The sequence below is a fragment of the Apteryx rowi genome, unplaced genomic scaffold (assembly GCF_003343035.1).
Source record: "Apteryx rowi isolate R43461 unplaced genomic scaffold, aptRow1 scaffold_213, whole genome shotgun sequence".
Classification (NCBI taxonomy): Eukaryota; Metazoa; Chordata; class Aves; order Apterygiformes; family Apterygidae; genus Apteryx; species Apteryx rowi.
Window position 1 is genome coordinate 90634 of NW_020448453.1, and position 22563 is coordinate 113196.

The following is a 22563-nucleotide window of genomic DNA, read 5'->3' on the forward strand; positions in this document are numbered from 1 at the left end:
ATTTAGGAATTGACCAGGGGTGAAGAGTTAAAAAATAAATAAATAAAAAGTTAAATTCCTATTAACTGTTACTTATATTTCTTGGACTAGATCACTTATAGGCTATATTCATATCTTCTCATCACAAAATGCATTTATAGCTCTATTTCCCCATCCCCCCAACTTTTCCAAAGCCATTAATATTCTCTACATAGTTCTCAAGTAAGCATCATCTGTGACAAGGCATTGCTTACCTTATAGCTTCTCTGTTTTTACATGGAAGACCTGTATGAGGATCTACAGGTTTAACAAGTTGCATTACTCTAGTTTTGACAGCAGCTATTTGTCTGAAGATGTATTCTTTCTTCCAGTATCCAGGCTTTCTATCCTGTACAGCAGCACAGCCCAAGGAAACAGTTTCTGTCTCAGAATTCATTTTCCAAATCATTCTTTTTGGTGGAAAATGACTGCAGTATATTTTCAGCCAGATGCCACTGAAAGAATAAAGAGGAAAACCATATAAATATCAGGAAGAGTTACTTAATTAAAAGCACAGACCAAGCATTAAATTACTTCAGCAGTACAATAAAAAGTGTACTTGGCATGTGGATCTTGGGTACCGCAAACATTATGTTAGTGAAAAAATAAAGACCAAGTTTATCAGCAAATGGAGTTTGATCTAAGACTAAGTTTACAGAGGGCCAGAATGCGCTGCAAGGTACTAGTCAAGAAAACACAAAGGCACAGTTTGCACAGTTTCCCCCATTCTGATGTTCAGACAGCTCGTATCAGCTCAGTTCCTTGCAGCAAACATGAAGGCTCAGGAACCAGGACATGCTAGATGTCAGCATTCCTCATGGGCTACTGTATACTAGGTTATCTCAAAGAATATGGACTCTCTCAATATATTTCTTCTTCTGGAGTACATGTACCGAATGAGATTCACTTACGACTTGCTGCTCTACTATGGCAAAAAAGGTAAGTAATTCAATTAATTTCTACAATACACCAGTGACACCGATAAATATAACTATATATACAGAAAATATTCGACCAGTGCTCCATCAAGTAGAATCATTAGATCTTGGGAACTTCCCATTTTATGCCTCTCAATAGCGCATTGAGTATATGATTTTTAAAAAGCCTTCCTTCAGAGACCACCCCTTAAACACATTGAAGCAGATTTAAAAAAATAGTACAGATTAGAGAGAAAACAAGCAACAGGAAAAAAAGGCAAGTCTTGTCTGCCTTCCAGAAAATGCAGAATCTAGGATGAAGCTCAGAGATGCTCAGAGTTGGCCTAGACATGCTCACAGGGAGTTAAACTAAAACTAAGCATGCTTAAGCAGTTACTTTTGAAAATTCCAGCCTGAAAAAAAATGATGCATCCTCCTCATACAAGATTAGCTAGTCAAAAAAGCATTTTAATACCTCTGACTTGACAGTCAGGACCCCTCAAGTTTCTCACACAGATCCAACTGAAAATGGGGTGGAGGAGGACTGTTAGAATTACTTGTGTTTGGTGGAGGTACCACCGTCATGTCAATCCCATTCTGTCTTCCTCTTTTGAAGAACTCTGGACACAGTGTTCAAAAAAATATCCAACAAGAATAGCGGGCTTACATTTTTCCTAACAGGAAAATGCAAGTCACTTTCCCCCTCCCCTTAAAAAAGAAAAAAAAAAAAGTCTTCAGGAAAATTCAGAGAACACTGAATACAAGAAGGCACAAGAACTCAAACAATAAGCTTTGAATAAAGAGGAGAGATGTCTTTGACAGGCTGTCATCGAGTGGAACTGAGCTATCATCCAGCCAGTCTTATTCAGCACAAACAGTCCAATAAGCATGTACCCCTATAACCCTCTGCTGTTAACCAGTACCCCCCTCCCAAGAGGGACATTCTCTTTTTAACAGGGAGAGATATTCAGCATCTGGTTGCATGATGCAGTTAGCAGTAGGCATTTCCTACATTCTCTGGCAGTGTAAGTCAAATGAAGTCAGATTTGGCACTAGTGCTTACCACTCTTCTCCTTACTCTCAGCTACATAATCCTTCCTCCACGTAACAGCATTGTGCAAGCATACAGGAAGCTCATAAATCAACTCACGGCAGAGAGAGAGAAGAAAAAAGAGGGGGACTTGGAATCACAACTGCTTGGGGTAGTATCATTGTCCTGTCAACCTCCTTCTACCCTCGACTTCTGAAGAATTCAGGGTAGGCAGATCAAAAAGGCATCCAACAGGGAAGCATTGATTTGTCTCTTTCACAGCAGGATACCTACCACTTTTGCCTCACAGAGCTAAGTTTAAGACTCATCTCAAGGCCTCTTATTGGACTTTGTTACAATGAAACAAGTGCCAGAATCAGATGAAGTTATAACAGCAGACTATATAGGAAGAGATTTTCTCATTTAAACACCAATGCAATAGGAACCTGGAAAAAAAAAATTAATAACTAGAATCTCTGGGTATTGCTTTTTTCTCATACAAGCCAGGCTCTCTCTTCTTGATCCTTTCACAAACTAATGATACTGGTAGGAGCTTTTTGTGAGCCCTGTACACTCAGCCACTTATAAATGGGCATCAATATTTTTCTGTGTCCTTTCTGCTTTCATTTAAAAGTCACCACAATTTGACAGGAAGAGGTAAAACAGCTAAAACCCATCAGTGAATCACTTGACTAAATCAAATCACCTGTAARATTCTGAAGAAAGAGCTAAAGAAGTAGGACTTCAAAAGTTATGAGAGCTATGATAATCCTACAAAGCCACAAGCTACACCTGCCACTAAGGATGGCTTGAACCAAGTAGCCCGTGCTGGTGCACATGAACTACAAACAGAAATATATGCAAATTTTATATCAAAATAAATGCTAATAGCAACATTTCAAGGCAGTGTATTTACTTTTGGTACCTAAGTCCCATTAACTTTAATGGGATTTGCACAGCTAGAAATCCATGCAACACATTGTACTGTGAGCTATGCAGTACATTTTCAACAGAGTAATTGCCAGTAGGTACTTGCACCAATGCTCTGACATCAACGAAACTAAATTAGAAAGGCTCATAACTTGGGGAAGCTCAACTGCTGTGAGATTAAGACTAACACTTATGCTTTCCTTTTCCTTACTTGTCATTGGCCAAATCATAGAACTGCTTATTCACACAGCCAGCACACAACAGGGACACAGCATCCAAATAGGAAAATATCTTCAGCAGCATTTCTGACGGCATGCTGGGAAAAAAAAAAAAAAAAAATACTGATCATCACGAAGATGATTAGGGGACTGGAGCACCTCCCCTATGAGGAAAGACTGAGAGCTCGGTCTGTTTAGCCTGGAGAAGAGAAGGCTGAGGGGGATCTTATCAATGTATACAAGTATCTAAAGGGAGGGTGTCAAGAGGATGGGACCAGACTCTTCTCAGTGGTGCCCAGCGACAGGACGCGATGCAACGAGCACAAACTGAAACACAGACGCTTCCATCTGAACATGAGAAAAAACTTCTTTACTGTGAGGGTGACAGAGCACTGGCACAGGTTGCCCAGAGAGGTTGTGGAGTCTCCTTCTCTGGAGATATTCAAAACCTGCCTGGACAGGGTCCTGGCCAACATGGTCTAGGTGACCCTGCTTGAGCAGGGGGGTTGGACTTAGTGACCTCCAGAGGTCCCTTCCAACCTCAACCATTCTGTAATTCTGTGAACATTGTTAGACTTACCTGCAAACTACAGAAATGACAATGGCTAAGAATTTCAGCCCCAAACTACAACAAAAGTGATAGAGATTACGAGTTTGAGAGTTCACAAATCAAACCTTAAGAATTAATTTGCAGAGTTTCGATTCTAAGTTGTTTCTTTGACCTAAAAGATTTGCTTAAAACAATTCACCACAACTTATTCAAGTGATCCAGGACATTATGTGAAAGTTATCATTTTGCATTTTCGTTATAACTTTGTTATCTTTAAYCCAGTTTGACATGAAGCTACCTCGTTCAACCTCAGTCTCTCACTGCTTSTATCATGATTTTACTACTTAGTCACTAAACATCAGTCTTTACCAAAACTGTGGCATCAGGATGCATCAGCACAGAAATGTCATAGTCAGGCAGCGGGATCGTGGTATACKTCATCAAAATCCTCAATCCATTTGTGCTCAGGGGTATTGCACAGTTTACATTTCTGTCAACAGAAAGATGTAAACTTCAAAATAAGAGTTGTGTGACAGCTTAAGACTAATTGAATATTTCTGTGCATCTGTCTGGCTTCAGGTGCCACTGCCATCTGTGAAATCCCCCTGCTACTGGTTTTTCGCAGCCTAAGCGCACCATGCACAGCATAACCTGGAGTTAAGTCAGCATGATTTTTGTATTAACATACAGAAACCTCATACCCTTAAAACAGTATCTGGTAACTGCACAGAGGGTTTTTTTTTGTTTTTTTGGGTTTAAGTATTTCATACTCTAATTTTTTGGAGCACAGCAGTATGCTAGCATCAAAATTGCCACTGAAAATATAAGCTTCTGTGAAAATCAGTATCTCAGCCAATTCTCTCTCTTCCATTTAAAACTGGGTCATTTACAACATTTGCTGCTTTATGGTAATACTTTACACCAAAAGCCTATACTTTTTAAATACAGAATACTGCCAACACTCCAGGGTTTGTATTAAAACTCAGGACCTCAGCTGCACTAACAGATAGACAACCATGCCAAAACTTCCATGGCTAGTATGTGAAATCATTCAAACACTGTAAGCCCAAAGCAGTTAATGCATTTATTCCAGACAGAATTCAGAAGCAACTGACTGCTTGAAAAGTTGCAAATAGGCTAAAATACAATGCTTGATCTAGAATTCTCAACAGCAGTTTTCACAACCATACTATCATTTTGTTGTTGAAGGGAAGAGAAAGGAGTATTTTTTCTTCTTTCTCTTGTCTGATTAAGTCTTTCACACAAAACTAACAGCATAAGGGATTGAATTGGCCTTAAAAATGGAAAACAGAAAAATGATTTACACAGAAAGTTACCAAAAGTTAAAAATATTCCTTCTTCTATCCAGAAGAGGAAATTAATCTTTCATGTAAAGCAATCTTTTTTTAAGCAAAAAAATTTCAAATAAAAAAAAAACACAATTCATGACCATTTTGAAAGTGCACTTTCACTCTCAACACGCACCTTGCAGCAAATGAGCTGCAACCACTTTATTCCTCCCCCTCATCCCAATCCACCATTCTAAGCCTCCCTATACAAAGCAACAAGTATCAAGAGAAACATCAGAAAGTTTATTCCAAATTGGCTTTTCTTGAAGTAATACAGTAACTATTTTGATTTTTAAAGAACAACATAGCTCATGACTCACAAAGGAGTTGCTGAAGGTCTTGTACAATTTAGAAAACTCCTACTACAGGAGGCAAGGGAGAACCATGCCTGAAAACTTCAGTGGCTCAACACAAGACCACAGAGTACGCCAGGAAAGCAAATCTTTTATTTTGAACAGAGAACATCTGACATGGAAATATCCAAGATACGAACATATGTGGACCTATCTTTTAAAAAATAGGTAACTTAAAATCTGCAAGGGTTCTTCCACTCTTATCTAAAACTAAAGACACACTCACCTCTCAATGCATATATTAGGTTTCCATTTTAGGGAAGGTGTCCAATAATGACTTTTAACTTCTGCATTTTCAGTTTCAGAAAATTCCACAGGCCTGGCAGCAAAACTCGATCTATTTCTAGAAAGTAAAAGCTGTTAGGAGTCAAATCATCATAAAAATGAAGAAAAATGTATATTGTGCACACCTAGACACCATGTGTCAACTGAGATGAGATTCAAGGGATACATTACATGATAACTCATTATTAGCAGCTCACAAGTTTGAGCGATTACCACCAAGTTCAAATACCTGACATCAAGAAAATGTTAAACTTGGGTCTCTCTTCTATGATCATTCTCTCACGATAGCCAGAAGTGAATAGCATCGTCACCAAATCAGTTTGACACTGGTAGGGAGATCTATTCCCATTACAGACAACTGCACCACTCTGGTCACCATAATCAAGCTCCAGAGAGGTCCCTGCAAGAACTCAAACTCACTGTGTTAACCTTCTGTTTCACAACATGGCTAAAGACATTTTTTGAACTATCCAATATTGCCAAGCCATTAAAAAAAAAAAATTAAATAATATCAAAACCCAGTTAGTTAGTCCAATTGGAAAGATGAGTATTGATGTTTTTATCTACTCATTAATACATAACTATTTGGATCCAGATTACTTTTTCTTACCAAAGTAACTTTGCATATTCCTAGAACAAATAAAGTCATACAAGCTAACTTGTCACACATATTTTCCAAGGTTTTCTCATAGAAATAACCTTCTAAGTTGTAATTACAAATACTATCTTCAAACCACACACAAATTTCTAGATGAAGTTTCTGTGATACCGCAGGGCAGGCAGAGCTCTATTAGTGCTACATGGTTTATATTGCCAGCTGGCTTTAAAACACCCGGTCAATCCAGCTCTGGGTTTCTAAGCAACCAATTGATGCTGGCAAAAAAGAAATCAAAATTGGAAGTACATGCATWCTGTGTACATTTATTACATCCATGTACACTTAAACACTATTCTTAAGATTATTTTATGCTCAAGAAAAAATTAAATTCAGAAAAGAATAAAAAAAAAGAATAACTCTGGCCTAAAACGTCAACTGTATTATGTCAGAATCCCTGAAGTTTTACTGGGAATTGTCATAAGCACCTATCCTCCTCACACAGAAAGATATATATATTTCAGTTCAGGTGCTAACCTAAAATAGGCAAACAAAATTAATAACAAGAAGAAAGTAACTGTATGTCAAATACAACCCTGAAGGTCAAGCAAATGTTTTACTGGTGTGTATTATTATCAACAAGTACACTAAGAAAATCAGATGAAATACCAGCTTGAATGAGTCAGTAACAAATAGCATTTTTCAAAAGCCATTAAAGGAATTCAGAGGCACAAGTCCTGTTCAACAGTAGTGGAACTAGCACATCTGTATCTGCCGGGGGGGGGCAACACGTCCCAGACTATTCCACCGTTATCCACACTCAAAGCACAAAGACACCTCGTTTGGGCATACCCCACAGCGACATACCTATACAGATTCTAGCTAGCTCCAGGACCAATTCAGATTGGGAGCTGGATCATGGATTTTGCACTACACTTTTTTAGCTGGTATAAGAATATTCTGCATTGCCTGTATTCAGCCCTTCTTGCTCTCATTTTAACCACTCCTTGCATACCCCTCTTCCCCTCCCCAGGAAGGGATCTCTGGCATATAGGAGGCTGTCTTCAGGTGCCTTGAAAACTTGCACATCATTTCTACACCTTTTGTAAGCTTCATTTTTTAAAGTATTGAATTTTTCATTTTCCAAAATGAAAACAAAATGAAGATATGAAGAAACAAAATCAGAAGTGCTTGTGAATATGACTTAATAACCAGCCCTTGAACTGTAGTAGGGTCAACTAAATTAAAAGCACAAAATGAAAATCAAAGAAGCCACTGTATACCGAAACTCARGACCTTCTGTCCTTCTCAGTGACATGAGAATCACAGCAGCAAATCTGTTACATAAACTATTTCACTCAGTTTCATAAATACTGTATATATAAAGATTTTAAGYTAAACAAAATTCTTTCATACCACACAGAGAAAGCTAACCTGCTCATGTTAAAAATCACTGACAGCTATTTCCCTCCTCTTTAGAGATTTCTTCAAGTAACAATTGAGAGGCTCTAGCTTTGAGGCACAACAACCTCAAGTGCTATTTCATTAGCTTTCAATTTGTGGCACAGTTTTGTAGCAGTACATTCACTTTAGTACCCTGGAGTACTTGAGATGTGAATATTGCTTTTTTGCTGGTCAGGGAACAAATCTATTTCAAAGAATGCATAGCAAGTTGAACCTAGTGACAAAATGTGGCTCCTTTTCTAAAGTTAAGATATACCTACAGATAAACAGAAATGATAGTAAGATTTTAACATCTATTTTTTAACTCAACTAACAATTTCAAAGTTTTTTAAAAGGACAGGTATTATCCATTTTTTCTGTAAGTTAATAAAAGAGGAATGACACAGCTATTACACCCAGGGTTATACAAAAGGATTAGCAGAAAAACCTGCTTTCTCAACTCTGCTTCTAAAACTGGTGCTCTACGCTTCCGGAAGCTGAACCTCTATCAGAAGAACTAAGCTAGTGACACTTTTTACAATGAAATCCTTCCATGTCTTGTAAGGTCTGACTACCTTGGACACAGATACCTTAGCCACTAAGCCAGCTAGTCCTTCTTGGACAAGCTTATGATGCTACCTAGTCTGAACTCAAGCACTTACCTGGGTTTTAGTCACACTATTCAAACAGAAAACCTACAAAAATAATGTGCTAAAGTTTTCTCACACACCTGGGAAGGCAGGCTGGAGCCCAGGTTTCATTTTACCATGCCCAGTTTTTTACAGCGAAACCACCACCAAAGCCCATGGTGTGTATCTGGGGGTGCACCACCTCTCCAGAGAGGCCCCACAAACCCACCGCAGGGCCAGGGCAGAGGGAACACCGTGCCCAGAGCCCGAACCAAYAGCCCTGAAGCGGCAGCAGGCCTGGGGCTGGAAACCAGGGCAGCGAGGCCAGGCAGGGMGCTTCCCCGAGGCACCACGGCAGGGGAGGAGAAAACACCAGGAGGCCCGGCCAGGAAGGCGGCAGCGCCTCGGGCCGCGCACGGCGACGGTTACCTGGGCCCGGGGGCGAGGGAGGGCGGCGCGGCCCCGGCGGCACCAGGCTGGGCCGCCCGCCCCCAGCCGCGGCTGTAGCGCCGCAGGACGCGGCCGCGGCCCATCGCCATGCCGAGCCGCTGCCCCGCTGAGAGCACACAACGCCCTGCGCCGCGCACGCAGCCCCTCACGGTTAACGGCCGGCAGAGCGGGGGGCGGGGCGCGGCTTGGCCGGCACCGCCTGTCTCCGCGCCGCGCCGCCGGCGCTTTGCATCGCGGTCGCTGTAGTTGCTTTCCTGTGAAACGTTTTTAATGGCGGGCGCAAGAGGGAGTTTCTGTAAACTACCATTCCCAGGGCCCGCTGCTACTTTTTCCGAAAGATTTCCGTAAGAACAATGGCGAGGCGCAGCTGTCGGCTGGGAAAGGGTACTGTGAACTTCTGAAGTGAAGCACAAACTGCAGGCCAAAACTCAGAGSAGGAGACCGCACTGATTCTTCTTTAAGGGCGCTCCCCTGCGGCACCCTGCGTGCAGGTGTTGTAGAGGAGAGGAGCCCTGGAAGACAGGTCGCGGTGGCATGCAGGAGAAACTTTTAGTTTAGCATAAATCACACTCCGGTAATAGCATTTTGAAGCCGTCTCTTTTGCCTCGGCATGTTTTCTGCCTCTCTTGTGCGAGCTAGGCAGTGCAGCGAGAAGCTGCAGATCTCCCCAGGGAAGTGGCTGCTCGCACCCTCAGGAAGGGTGATCTCGGGGACCTGGCCGTGCCTGAGGTGGCGGCACCAACCCCCCCGCAGGGAGCCTTCCCCGCGCCCTTTTGTATTTTTGCAGGGTATTTTTGCAAAACAAAGTATCTGGACGCAAGCGGGGTGTCTGAGAGCTGGAAGATCTGGCGATGATAGCAAACACGTATCTATGCAAAGGGATCAAAAAGAAGAAACTCTTCTGTCGGCTGCTCAGAAAGGTAAGACGGCCTGTAGTTGCTAGTGAGCGGGAATAGTGTGTAATGCTTGAAGAGGCTAACCCACAGGAAAGTAGACACTGTGTTGTAGTTGAGATTTTAGAGCCCCAAAACTCTGGAGCTGAAAAATCACAGTTCTCAGAAAACCAACAAGTTGACCTCTCTTCTTTTTACATTATACTGTTTCCAGCAATTGACATGCTTTAGGGGGTGTGTTACACAAGTATAATAGAAATTCTATAGCTTCTCCCAAATAGCTTGTTAGTGTTTAAGTCAAGAATCTGTCACATCAGGGATAAGATATGGTAGTTTCTCATTTCCATTTTTCTAAAGAAAGACCTGTCACAAACAATCCATCTTTTTTACTTCTAGTAAAATTGGCAAAACTCTTTGTTTTTGGAAATGTTTCTGTTGTAAATGAGATTTTTGCTAGGTAACAAGTAATTCTCCAGTTAGCTCAACATTGGCTAATTTATCTTGCATTTTTTTCACTCTCTCCCTTCCCACCTCACCTGTTCACCAAGTTAATTAATCTGCTTAGAACTGCATACTGTTTCGGTAATTTGCTTCCAGTTCCAAAGGCAACTCATACAGAGTTTACACTAGTAATATTAGCACAGTTAGATTGAATTTAACATTCAATTCCAATGGAAAACTAAATAATAGATAAATGCAGCATACAAAGAATTTATATAGTAGACTAGCTGACAAATGGTTCAGCACTCTGAATAGCTAATGTACAGGAAGCCGATTCCTTGTAAGATCTGCAACAATCACCTAATGTTTCTATATGAACAGTACAGGTAGAGATCTTCTCAGCCATCCAGTTTAGTCCTCTGCTATCACAGGTATCCCTGGTTTTGTTTTGTTCTTAATGAACTCTGCAGGCTAACCTTAAAATTAGTTGCAGTTCTTAACTTGTTAATACTTTTTTTTTTCCTGAGGATTAAAATCTATTGTCTTTAACATTAGTAATGCAAGGGGACAGTTTTTAAACTGTGAACAGAAACAGTTTGCTGCTGAAATGTTACTGTTCCTTCTACTTTTCTGTAATGTCAGACTATACCAGTAGATGATCTAACTTGCCCTCTGGTATATGACAAACCTTTACATTTCAGCTAGTAGTCCTTAGTCTAATAACTTGTGGTTGACATGAATCACCCAGAAACTACAAGACTTGACTGATCTGGTATCACTAGCAATTTATTTACTTCACAGATCATTCTGAAGGGCTATGGGGAAAGAGAGGGACTGGATAAGTTTTTCTGATCGCTTGAATGCTGCCCACAGGTGGTATGTTGTGGTGGCCTAGTCTAGACATTAAGTAGAGAGTTGAAACACTTCTTTTTACATCTCTGCACAACACTAAACTACAGATTGTTTCAAAGATGTGTACAGTGAACATCAGGATTTCATCAATCTGGAACATGTCAAAATCTAATTAAGTTGCTTTTGTACACTGCTACTTAGTTTTCTAAAATCTGTTCCACTTCATCATCTTTAGTTCAGCTGCGGTTGAAACAAAACTTCCTGTTTGGGAATGAAGAGGGATGAAGAAGATAAATTTCTTGTAGATTATAGTAATTCACTCTGATATTTATAATTTTCTTTCTCTGGTAATTGGGTAGTTTGTGACATTAGTTTTATCACAGGGTGCCTGTCATTTTGGTTCTTCTCATTCATTTCAGCAAAAAGTGGTTGCTACATAATTAGCTTCAGAAATTCTAAATGCTTTGAAAAGGTTTGTGAAAAACTTCAACTGATGAGAAGGCTGCTGGAAAAAGGGTTATTAAAGTTTCCTCACTAATTTGCACTTTGCTGCAAGGCATACTTTGCTACTTAAACAAATCAGTAATTTCTTCCTCAATTCTCAAAGAATATTTTATAACAGAGACTCTCATATGATTTTTTATCAGCATGTATACTGGCACTTTTACTAGTACGTTAGAACAAATTACATTGTAAACTGCAGTTGACTATCAATAAATACATATTTTGGTGTGATAGCCCTCCTTTTTATTGTTCACTTGATTGAGAATTCATAAAATCAATTATTTTCAATCAGTTTGTGCAATTTATAAGCTTACACTGTTCTTTATTTTTGCTTTTTACCTCCCTTTCTTTGATTAAAGATTGCTATAAGTATGGGTTTATATGGTAGCTTGAATATGGTGATGCTAAATACCTAGTTACTATTTTTGAAAAACTACTTTCATGTCAGCATGAGAGCTGTAGCAAATGTTACTCTGGATCTTGAAAACACCTAGTAGGAAAAGAGGAAAATAATAAGGCCTAATATAGAAATATAAATATTCCATGCAAAACAGAGACGTTTTGTGATCTCCCTCTTTTAGTGTTGAAGTATTATGGAAGCTGTTACTGGAGTTTTTTCTTCTGCAAGTATGAAGTCTACCAAAATGTTAGTTGAACTGTAGACTAATAGAAGATAATTTATATAATAAAGCTATTCAAGTTTTATTATCCAAGGTTGTAATTCCTGCATGGTTTTCTGTCTATTTCAGTGAAAGAAGCTGGAAGAGACTTCACCTATTTTATAGTGGTGCTTGTTGGAATTAGTGTTACAGGTTTGTTTGGTTTTTTTTCTAACTATATTCTTTATTAGAAGAACCGTCTCATGAATTTCATCTGTTTGGATTAGTTTTCACTTCAGCAAACTTCTTCTTGTTTCTGTTCCAGGTGGTTTGTTTTATGTGATCTTTAAAGAGCTGTTCTCTTCTTCCAGTCCAAGCAAGATCTATGGAGATGCCTTGGAGAAATGCAGATCTCACCCTGAGGTTGGTTTTTGAACCTTAGTCATAAGATTTTTTTTCTCCCTAATTATTGTCTCTTTTGAGTCAAAAGTTTGCACCAGAAATCTCACAGCAAAGGTACAGGAATGTCCACAGGACACTTAGTAGACAAACAGGAGCAAGATTTAGCTGGCCAGAGGAGGGTCAGCTCCAAATCAGAACCTGTACTAGGTCAAGTTGATCCAAGCACCGCGCCTACGTGAATTAGCCTGCTAAAAGGCAAGTGCATTGATTGTACCACAGCACAGCACACCGATGCAACTACAGAGCATCTGACCATTCAGAGCACGTGCTTTTGTCTCTGTATAGAAAATCCTATAGACATACCTGAATGCCTACTAAATATGGGTACTTGCAGAATTCTCCAGATCAGGAAGGCAACTGCTCCCACTTGGGAGTCTTTCCTCAATAGTTATTCTGTTGTGACACTTCACTAGGGTACTGTCATTGTGCAAAGCATTGCATAAACAGCCAGGAATTTAAACTCTTAATTTGAAACAAGATTGGCAAATCACTGTGGGTAAAAGGAGAAGAGAAAGATGGCAGTCATATGGTCACATAGTCACATAGCATAGCTGGTTATAAACAAAAATCAGTCTAAAACTAGACCCTAGAAAGTCACTATTTCAGGAAAAAAACAGTGACTGCTTGAAATAACTTTCCAGACAAGGTTGCCGCTGAGGATAACCTAGAAATGAAGTGAAAAGTTGTCACTAGAAAAATAAAGACTGCTTTGGAACAAGTTGTTACAAATGAGATTTCTCTCCAATATCTAAACCATAAAATCATCCTTCCTTTATAACCAACTTTAAAGTAAGTCTAAAGCTAGGTTAATTTGGTATGGTTTTACAGATATGAAATATATGTATTTCTTAAACAGTAGTGTTTCTTCTCATTAGATTACATGATGGGGAGTTCATTTTCATTTTAAACTTTGAAACAGTCAGATATCCTCTTAGAGGAGACATGAGCAAACATTTTTGTGGTTTTTTTCTCTCCCTTCTACATAGTATGTCTTCAAAGTGTGATGTATACAGTAGGAAAGGAGATTAAAATGGCATAATCTCAGAGGGTTGTACATGTGAAAGATAATAGTAGGATTTATTGTATTTATATGCCTGTAAAGAAATCCACTGAAATACAGAAATCATACTGAGGAATTTTTGACACACAGTTCTCTTTCATAAACTCTTGCCTTCTCCTTGACATATCAGACTCACAAGGGGCATTTTGTTGAAAGAGAATACACTCACAGCAGGGACATGAGCTGATACTAGAATGTCTGTTTGAATGTGATACCTTCTGACAACTCAAACCTCTTTTCTGTTGTAGATAATGGCCGTTTTTGGTGAACCCATTAAAGGTTATGGCGAGGCAACACGACGAGGAAGACGACAGCTTGTCAGGTGTTCTTTGGTATTTGTCCTGTACAGTCACTAGTTTTTGCACAGCAAAGACACTTTAGCTTACATTGTTGCAAGTTAGATCTAGATTACTGCACTAACAGGGTATGTGACATACCTTGTCACTTTTGAATGGAAATGAAATGAGTATTTTTGTGGGACCTCTTGTGTGGCAGATACCAACATTTAAGAAATATTTGGGCACAGTTTTTAGGTGAAAGAGATTTGTTTGGTCTGTCTGAGGATGTAGAATTAGAGACTGTACTTGCAAGCGCTGATAGCGTTGACATGTTGACATCACCCCAGAGTTAGTCTTACAAAATCCAAATGCTAGGCTCTTGTTTAGTGAGAAATTAGCTAGCGCTGTTAGCTGAACTGCTAACCTTATATTTACAGGACAAGAAAACAAACTGGAAGGGGATATTGAAAGTGAGAGAAGTCAGCCAAAGTTAGGCTTATTTCTTTGTCGTAAGTGTAAAGAGGTACAAAGGGACGTGGGTGCTATAATGATGTCTGATCTCTAAGGCTTTTGACTGTTAGAGGTGGATTTCACCACTGAATTAGACACCTGAACTATATACTCAATGCAGTGCACATAGAATATAAAAGTCCAATTGTGGGTGCCTCAGAACAGGAAATGGCCAGTATGCTAAAGGGAGAGCTGCTCTCTCCAAAAAATAGGACAAGTCTTAATAGATTAGCACTGAGGCACAGGCATGCATCTAGGGAACAGGGAGACACTCAGATCAGACTGAATTTTATAGCCTGAAACACTCTAATAAGAATGAAATTGTTCTTTGAAGAACAGTGGAGGGATTTTTCTCCTTTTGAAACAATAATTCCATATCAGGCCAGAAAGAACAGGAGAGATGCTAACTTTCAGGCTTTCACAATCCAAGCTGGTCAGTTTAAAGCAGGTAGGATTTGGCTGCACAGGTTACAGTCACTGCAGTGACTGTATGTCCCCAGTTGATATGCAGCATTGACTGCCCATTGCTTTTATTACTTTCTGGTACTTGAGGCTACAGGTCTATTGTGTATTTAACAGAACAGCTCTCACCTAAACCTTTTGTGAGTGTGTCTATTTATTGCTCTCCTGATGAGGTAAAAAAACAGAACTAATTTTTATAAAACATAAATCTTCCCTGCCCTGTAGTCCAATAGGAACTTTGTCTTTACTGGGTTCTTTGACTTGAATTTATTCAAGCAGGTTTCATATAGTATGGGATACATAAGCCCAAATATAAAATTTGAACCATGAAATTGAGATTTTTAGGAGAAGATTGATTTTTTTACTTTGAACTGATAATTTATCTTTTCATCAGACTGTGTGAAATGGTGGTGTTCRAAGTGGAACTGCTAAACAAAAAGAATACAAACAGTAGTTTTAAGCATCTCTCTGTAGAACAACTATCTGGAAACCTGAATGTACAGTTAGTGTTGTCCTAGTATTTGATTTTCATCTTTTTGAAAGTCTATTTTAAACAGCTTTTTGAGCCAATGACTTGGTAAAATGGTAGAGCTCATGTCTGTGACATGAAGATGACTTTAGATGTCCCAAAATGTGCACAGATTTATTGTGCATGTACATCTTGAACGTGAATTTACCACAATGAGACTCTTGATTCATATTTGTTCCCTGTAACCTTCCATATCACCTTAAACTGTATTGAAAGTTTAATTCACAGTGTGTATTTAGGTGTGACTAATGGAAAGAAGAGCTTGGTAGTGTGCAGCAGTTAGTAATTTCAGTAGGAAATCTAAACTGGCACAGAATTCTAGTCTGAGCATTAGTTTCTGGAAGTGGTCATCTAGAAAGTGACCTGACCTTTCTATTTATCTAGTATTTGGCTGTAACTTAAATACCAGCTTTTGAGCTGGAGGTCTGATATGAGTGCCAAAGTTATACAACTTCAATAAAACAAAGTTATTGCCAAAATAAGTAAAGCTTATAGTAAATTGCTTGATGTGACTCTATTAATTAACCTGATAACTACGTTGATTGAGTTCTTTTTGCATATTTTGGCTTGGCAACTTAGTTTAGGTGCCTAAAGAGACCTGCTAGTCTGGGTGATTTCTTTCCTAAAGGTCAGGTTCTGAATCTAAGGATTCTTTAGAATAAATACAGGAAAATTCCAGAATCGTCAACTGTTAGATTGTTGTTGAGTTTTGAGGGGAGGACTTGCATATCAGTTTCTTTCAGTAAGCAGCGAGGACATGTAAGCATCTCATCTGTTAACCATTTCTCTAACCAGTCTAATCTGTCTAACCATCTCTGCTTAACAAGCTCTTTTTTCTAACTCTCTGCTGCTCCCAATATACCTACAGTAAAGCTTGGGAAGAGAAATGGAGAAGGAAGGAACCCATGGTAGCATGTAGACTATACGATAAGCATTGGAATACACTTTCTCCCGAAGTAGTTCAGCAATTCCTCTAGATAAGAAGTTGAAGTTTGAAGTTTAACTAGCATATAATATGTAGCCTTGCCTGGTGGGCTGAGTTTTTGTTTTACTATTCTTAGTCACATTGAATACATAAAGGATGGACTGAAACATATGCGTTTGAAGTTCTATATTGAGGGCTCAGAACCAGGAAAGCGGGGAACAGTCCATGTGGAGGTCAAAGAGGTATGTTCATTTGCTAGATATAGCTGACAAGCTTAATCTCACATGTGTACTACTGAAGAGGAAAACAGAGCCTGAAATGTATTTTCTCATTACAGAATCCTGAGAGAGGAAGATTTGAGGTCCGCTACATATTTGTGGATGTTGACACCTTTCCTAGAAGAACCATTATCATTGAAGACAACAGATAGCCAAAGATCGAAGCTGATCAAAGTTGCTGTCTCATCTCCCTGAGTACCGGATGCGTAGCTTGTATACACATGAACTGTGTGGTGTTCTCAATTATATCTTGAAGCATTGGGGTTGTGCTGCAGGAAGTATCCTCTCAGGGCCTCCATTAAGGTCTTTCCTAATAACAGATACAGGACTTGAGGTGAAGGAAATGAAAAACAGAGTCATCACTTATGGCAACTACTTCTGACATAGGAAAATAACAGCACATAAGGAACTGTTTAATGCTGGCTAATATGTCTACACACCCAAAAACTAAGTCTTCCAAGGTCTGAGGTCTGGGGAGGTTTTTGTCTTCCTTTGCTTGTATTTTCCAATAGCCCTGCAATAAAGAAAGTGATACTGAAAGTGTGGACAAACTCATTATTTTCATTCTGGATGCCTTTGTGTAGATAAAGTAAAATAAGAACACGTGTTTACTGATGCAACAGAGGTCTAGCCCAGGTGAATCTAAGAATATAAATTGTGGAGACCCATAGCAGGTGACTAGAGATAAAGAATGTTCAATATTAGTATCTTCTAAATAAATTAACAGCACACACGTACTATCTACTCCTTCCAAGGTTTGCCACTCTGCTCCACTAACTATGACAGAGTGGTGTAGCTGCTCTCCACAGTCCACGATTTTTCCATTAACTCTTAGCTAATCTACATCTTCCAGGAATCAGATTATTAGAGTTTTACCCAAACTCAAAAGCTCAACTTAAGACTAAATTTATTACCTGGATTTCTGAATTAGTTCAACATGGCAGACAGCAAACATAACTCTGTGTATTAATCAGACAGACTCAGTGGTATCCATCTGTCAAGCAGTATCATCCAAAAAACTTCAAGCTTTAGCTTCATTCTTGGTAACCATTTTCTTAAACACAAACTAATGCATTATCCAGTAGTTATCTCCCATATGTCATGAGCTTTTTAGTTCACTAGTTTTTGATGTCTGCATTAAGCATACGCTGACATTCAGTTATCAGCCCTTCTTACCAGTTCATTTAATAGTACATTTGGATGGGTTTAAACTGCAGACAGTATTTCCTCATACAATACCACGAATATCATTAATAGCCCTTTAGTAATACTTTGCTTGACTTTAGCCATCCTGTTTTTTTGCCTAATAGTTAACTGCTTATCAGTGTCTCCATTATCTCATTTGCATTGTAAAATAATTAGACATAATATTTTTTTAGACTTGGATAGCTTTGCTTTATATTAAGCTCTACAACCTTAGCTTCAGTCAGACACTCATATTGTCCAAGAGTCTTCAGTGAAGAGGAATTGCGTTCTTCCCAATTCTATAAGCACAGCAGAGAAGAGTAGCATACATACAGGGGAGCAGTTGCCAATGTTAATCTGAATGATAAACTACAAGGTATTTTGGAGTTCCTGCATTATATGTAATATAACTGACTTGTACTGTGCAGGCCAAAGGAGCTTTACAAAGCTGCTAAAATCAGTTGAGACTGACCAAAGCAATTTCACATTCAGTAATTCCAACAGAGTGATAGATTTACCTGATTTCTTTTATCCCTTAATGGATGCATGTCAAAACTAGCAAGCCTACAATTCTATCCATAGTCAAAAGCTATGAAAGTCAAGGTTTGTACTGTATCTGCAGTTCCCTATTGTAAGTATGGGAAATCACTGTGGTACTTGATTTTTGCCTACAGTTATTGAAATCATTAATGCCAATCTGGAAGGGTGTCTTTAAAGAGTGAAAACAGTTGATTCCAAGTGTTCGTGTCCTTTTCTTGAAAGCAGAAGAGTCAATAACAACACCTTTTGATGCCACTTATGACTTCCTAATTCTTAGCATTACACTTTGCCAAAACTTTTGTTTCAGAAGTAATTCTCAAACCAATCTGATGCTTTGTAAAACAGTACAAAAAAAGAAAAGCAGGGATCCTCATTGTATCATTAAAAGCTGCTGCATTACTGATTGATAGCATTACATATCACGATTCGCTGCCCCCGTTTATGTCCAGTTACTATAACCATGGGTCATACCATGGCAGTTACTGAAAACCTCTGCAAGAGATTTATCATGAATGCAATACAGAGCAGGTTAGTCAGAGCATCTTAAAATACTGCAATCTATAATAAATTTTACAATCTAATGTTAAGCTTACTAGCCTTAAGCTTGTACTATACTTTGATAAAATGTAATCATTCTTCACCTTTTATAAGACTATATAAAAATACAGTTTAGTCTAGAAAATGTGATATTATTTTTGCTCTTCTTCTATGAGTTTTTCCCATATCAAGCTGCCTGAAAGCTGTTGTAAAATTCCATGTCAACAACAGAAGTGACAGGCTAGATTTTTTTCCTGTATCTGTGTTCCAGTTTTGCTCTTTTATTAATCTGACTGGGGCTTGTTTTCAGTGTTTCCCTGCTGGAAAGAGGAGTACTTCCTAAAGCAAGATGTAAAAACCATTTTTTATAGTAAATGGTACAGTAAAAACACTATGCCAAATCCAGTTCTTGAGGGAGAAAAAAAAGTCATGAGTCAGGGCTCAAAAGACATACAAAAAAAGATAACCCAGCTATTAGGTTTACTTTTATCTTGTTTTAGAGCCTTGTTTGCAAGGAGGAAAGCAACTGTCAGGGCTAGGAACTGTCTCTGGGAAGGGAAGGATGTTAAGTTCACGTAATGATGCTTTTTCAACAGTGCAAGTAGGTAATATGTCAAGCTTGTGATAAAACAGCAAGAATTGGCTATTGGGGTTAGTTTTTATGTTTGCCTTCAGCTTGAGAAAATGGACTAGGAATCTGATTATTTACACCCAGATTCCTTCACACTGTTTTCAGTAGCAAAGAATTCCTAACGTACACAGAAATACAATGATTTTCAGGGGTTGTGTAAAAGAACTGTGTAAATGGGAATGTGATCCTTCGGCTTCTGGTCACTGAGAGGCAGATATCAGAATAGAAGCCTTCAAAGTTGTCTGTATGGCTCTCAGTACCACAGTTTAACAGGTACAATAATTACACAAAATTGCGCTAAGTGCCCTCCTCATTACTTTGGCATTTGTGTCAGACCTCAATCTCTTGCTCTGTAGCTGGGAATGGATGCTGCAATTACAGGTGTCAGAAAAAGTCTTAGTGAAGTCAACATAACAGTTCTGTCTGGCTCTTTGGCAACCAGTCCAGACCCAGATGAGAATATAGAGACACAGCCTAACTGGTTGTCTAAGTAATAAGGAAGAGACACAACTATAGTTTAAAAGACACTGATGGAGGTACAGTTGTCTATAGTGCAACTGATCTTCATGATTTTTTCCATGATGCTCTGAGTGTCTAAAAACAAAGCATGAACCTCTGTAATGCACTGCATTACAAGGAACTGGAGAATTCAGAGAAACAAAGTGAGATTACTTCCAAGATATTTTTGGTCAGAAGTAGCCTCAATATAACAGGGTTATAAATAAACTTTTTCTCATCCTTACTCCCATGTAGTGCACTGTTGTCATTTCCATAACTCATCTTTCTTACATGGAGCTGCAGGAAAGCAGGCAGCTGAGCGCTCTTGCTCAAAGCAGGAGGACATACGGCCTCTTTGGCACTCTCCATACGCTTTGTAACAAGCAAGACATATCTCAGGCTGCAAAGAAGCTGTAGTGGAGGAATGCATTATTTATAAAGCATCTTCATACCTCTCTGCATTGCACCAACAGAAYACTAGAGAGACAGAACAACATTTTGCTTCTAAGAAGCAGAAAAATAAAAAAGCAATTGTAAATTGGTAATTACCATCAGGAACTGCTACTCACTCTTTCCTAGTTAAAGCTTAACCAACCTTAATTTTGTTGGAGCCCAAGGAACAGAACAAGTCAATCAATCCCTGTCCTGGTGGAAGGGATACAGAGCCCTCTCAGAGTACCTTCAGTCATTTTCTTTGCTGAAGTTAAAGTTGCATTACATGCCCTATCATGGGTAGGACTGAAAGTTATTCACAGACTAGTGGAGCTACAAGTCTTGTGGCCCTATATCCATCAGTCCCCTTTCCCCTTGGCCTCCTCCATCAACCTCCCCACACCCCACAGAAAAAGAAGGGAGAAAGACCATGTTATCTATAATTAACTTCTGACATTCGAACATTTATAACCAGTTAGATTGGCTGTGCCCCTGGATGAACTGTTACACAGATCGGCTTCTTGTGCATTATTCCACTTGAGTGGGCGAAGTGGGATATGCCTCACCATAGTGTATTGGTCATGCATACAGAGGTGCTTCTTCTACTGTAATTCCAGAGCACCTCATAAGACTGGATGTGCCTTAAAATGATGATGGCAGGAGAAAAGATGACCATTCAGTGCAAGATTGCTTTCCAGTGCTAGTTACATTCCTGTTAGCAAAAGGTCGCATAAGTAGAGGGCATTCTTGGCTCTGGGAAGTGTTATTCCAGGAGAACATTTCAGTGTTTCCTTTAAAGCTGTCTTTTTCTGTGGAATAACCAAAGTGTCTAAGAAGCACAGTGCTACATCACTGTACTCGGCTTTCAAGTCCTGTTACCAAAGTGCTAGCTAAATGCAGCAGTATGAGAGACAGGCATATGTCTACAAAATGTCCAGGGGGACCAAATAATAGTGAGATCTTCAGTATATCTCTCTTTCAGAAAACTATCTAGCCCTAAATGCCATTATCATTGTCATTTCAAAATGTTTTGAAAGACTCAATATTCCTTTTAAACTTCTCTCCTTCCCATTTTTGTCTATGTCTGAAAGTAGTATGTATCAGGAAGTGGCCTCAGTTCATAAAATGCGCTTTAAAAAAAAAAACCAAAAACCCTCTTACATCACCTCAGTAGTTAAACTGATATATGAGGGTATTTTTCTTTACATTTCTGGAATGGAGGGGCATGTCTCTAAAAGAAAATCTCTTTTCTTGCTTTCTGAAATAGCTGGTAACATGCTTGGTAAAATGAAAGCAAATTAAAAGAAGTATCAAAAGGAATATGTCTTTACCTAGGTTTTAGATATATTGGCATTTTTAATTTGGACAAATGCAAGGCTCAAATGCTTTCAGATCTCAGTGGAGGAAAGCTTTTGGGAATCATTTTTCAGTAAAATCTCTTCAGTGAAAAGGAACTTCATAGCTTAATTTATTGTCCTCCTTCTAGCAAAATACCCATCAGCAGCAAGATAATTTAAGCTCCATGAGATTTCAGGGGTATTAAGAATATGTATGTATGTAGTTTAGCTCCAAAAAATGTTAGGTTCTTGCTAACATAGAAGTCTTACAAGAGCTAGTTCTTTCATTCCATATTCCTTGTGAGAATGAAGTAACTAATAAAAATCACACAGGCAAAGCCTTTGGCTCTTCTCATTATTGTGGTTAATGATGATGCACTGCTTTTTGCAAGACTGCCAATATCCAGTGTTTCATACTGCAGCTCTTTAGTGGAAGGAAGTAGGGCAACGATCATGAAACCAAAGACCTCTGGCATCCACAAATCTGGGGCCATAATACCCTATTTTTATGTGCTTAGCTCCCAGAGTGGAAGCCAGAAGCCAATCTTACATGCTCAGGATCTGAATGCATACAGTGGAAAGGGCTGACAGTCCCAAAAGCTTGCTCAGGCAAAAGCATAGAGTATGAAATCCTCTCCACATCTGTGAAGTTTAGGGCCACCAAAGTGGTTAGGCTGTTCAGACCCTGTCAAGACCCTGTCCTGTCAATGCAAAGTACTTTCAATCACACAGCAGCGGTAATAAGAATGAGATGCAATTCTCATTTAGATTTAGTCCTACTGGTTAGAGTATTCACCCAGGAAGTATATGAGATCAGTGCCATCCAGAATGCCAAAATGAGCT

General features: G+C 39.1%; 2 protein-coding genes across 14 annotated transcripts in view; one reads left to right on the plus strand and one right to left on the minus strand.

The window, feature by feature from the left end:
- The window catches only part of FBXO15 (F-box protein 15), an 80402-nt gene extending 71596 nt beyond the window's left edge, over positions 1-8806 (minus strand). For 3 of the 12 annotated variants that reach the window (XM_026064311.1, XM_026064301.1, XM_026064309.1), the window contains exons 1-4: positions 5592-8393; positions 4033-4153; positions 3107-3211; positions 234-473 (exon numbers count right to left, since the gene is read on the minus strand). In XM_026064311.1, the coding sequence (XP_025920096.1) occupies positions 234-473; positions 3107-3211; positions 4033-4046 (359 nt within the window). In that variant the 5' untranslated portion in view covers positions 4047-4153; positions 5592-8393. Of the gene's footprint in view, positions 1-233; positions 474-2259; positions 2412-3106; positions 3212-4032; positions 4154-5591; positions 8397-8418; positions 8708-8746 lie in introns of those variants that run through there. The other 9 variants (XM_026064312.1, XM_026064310.1, XM_026064305.1 and 6 more) reach the window with 7 other exon arrangements.
- Positions 8807-8996: 190 nt separating this feature from the next.
- Positions 8997-18883, plus strand: TIMM21 (translocase of inner mitochondrial membrane 21). 2 transcript variants are annotated; one of them, XM_026064314.1, is made up of 6 exons: positions 8997-9687; positions 12207-12269; positions 12382-12479; positions 13827-13900; positions 16419-16524; positions 16620-18875. In XM_026064314.1, the coding sequence occupies exons 1-6, from the start codon at positions 9378-9380 to the stop codon at positions 16710-16712; spliced, it is 744 nt and encodes a 247-aa protein (XP_025920099.1). In that variant the 5' UTR covers positions 8997-9377; the 3' UTR covers positions 16713-18875. The 2 variants fall into 2 exon arrangements, with proteins under 2 accessions (XP_025920099.1, XP_025920101.1); XM_026064316.1 differs by lacking the exon at positions 12207-12269 and having other exon boundaries at positions 16620-18883.
- Positions 18884-22563: the final 3680 nt, after the last annotated feature.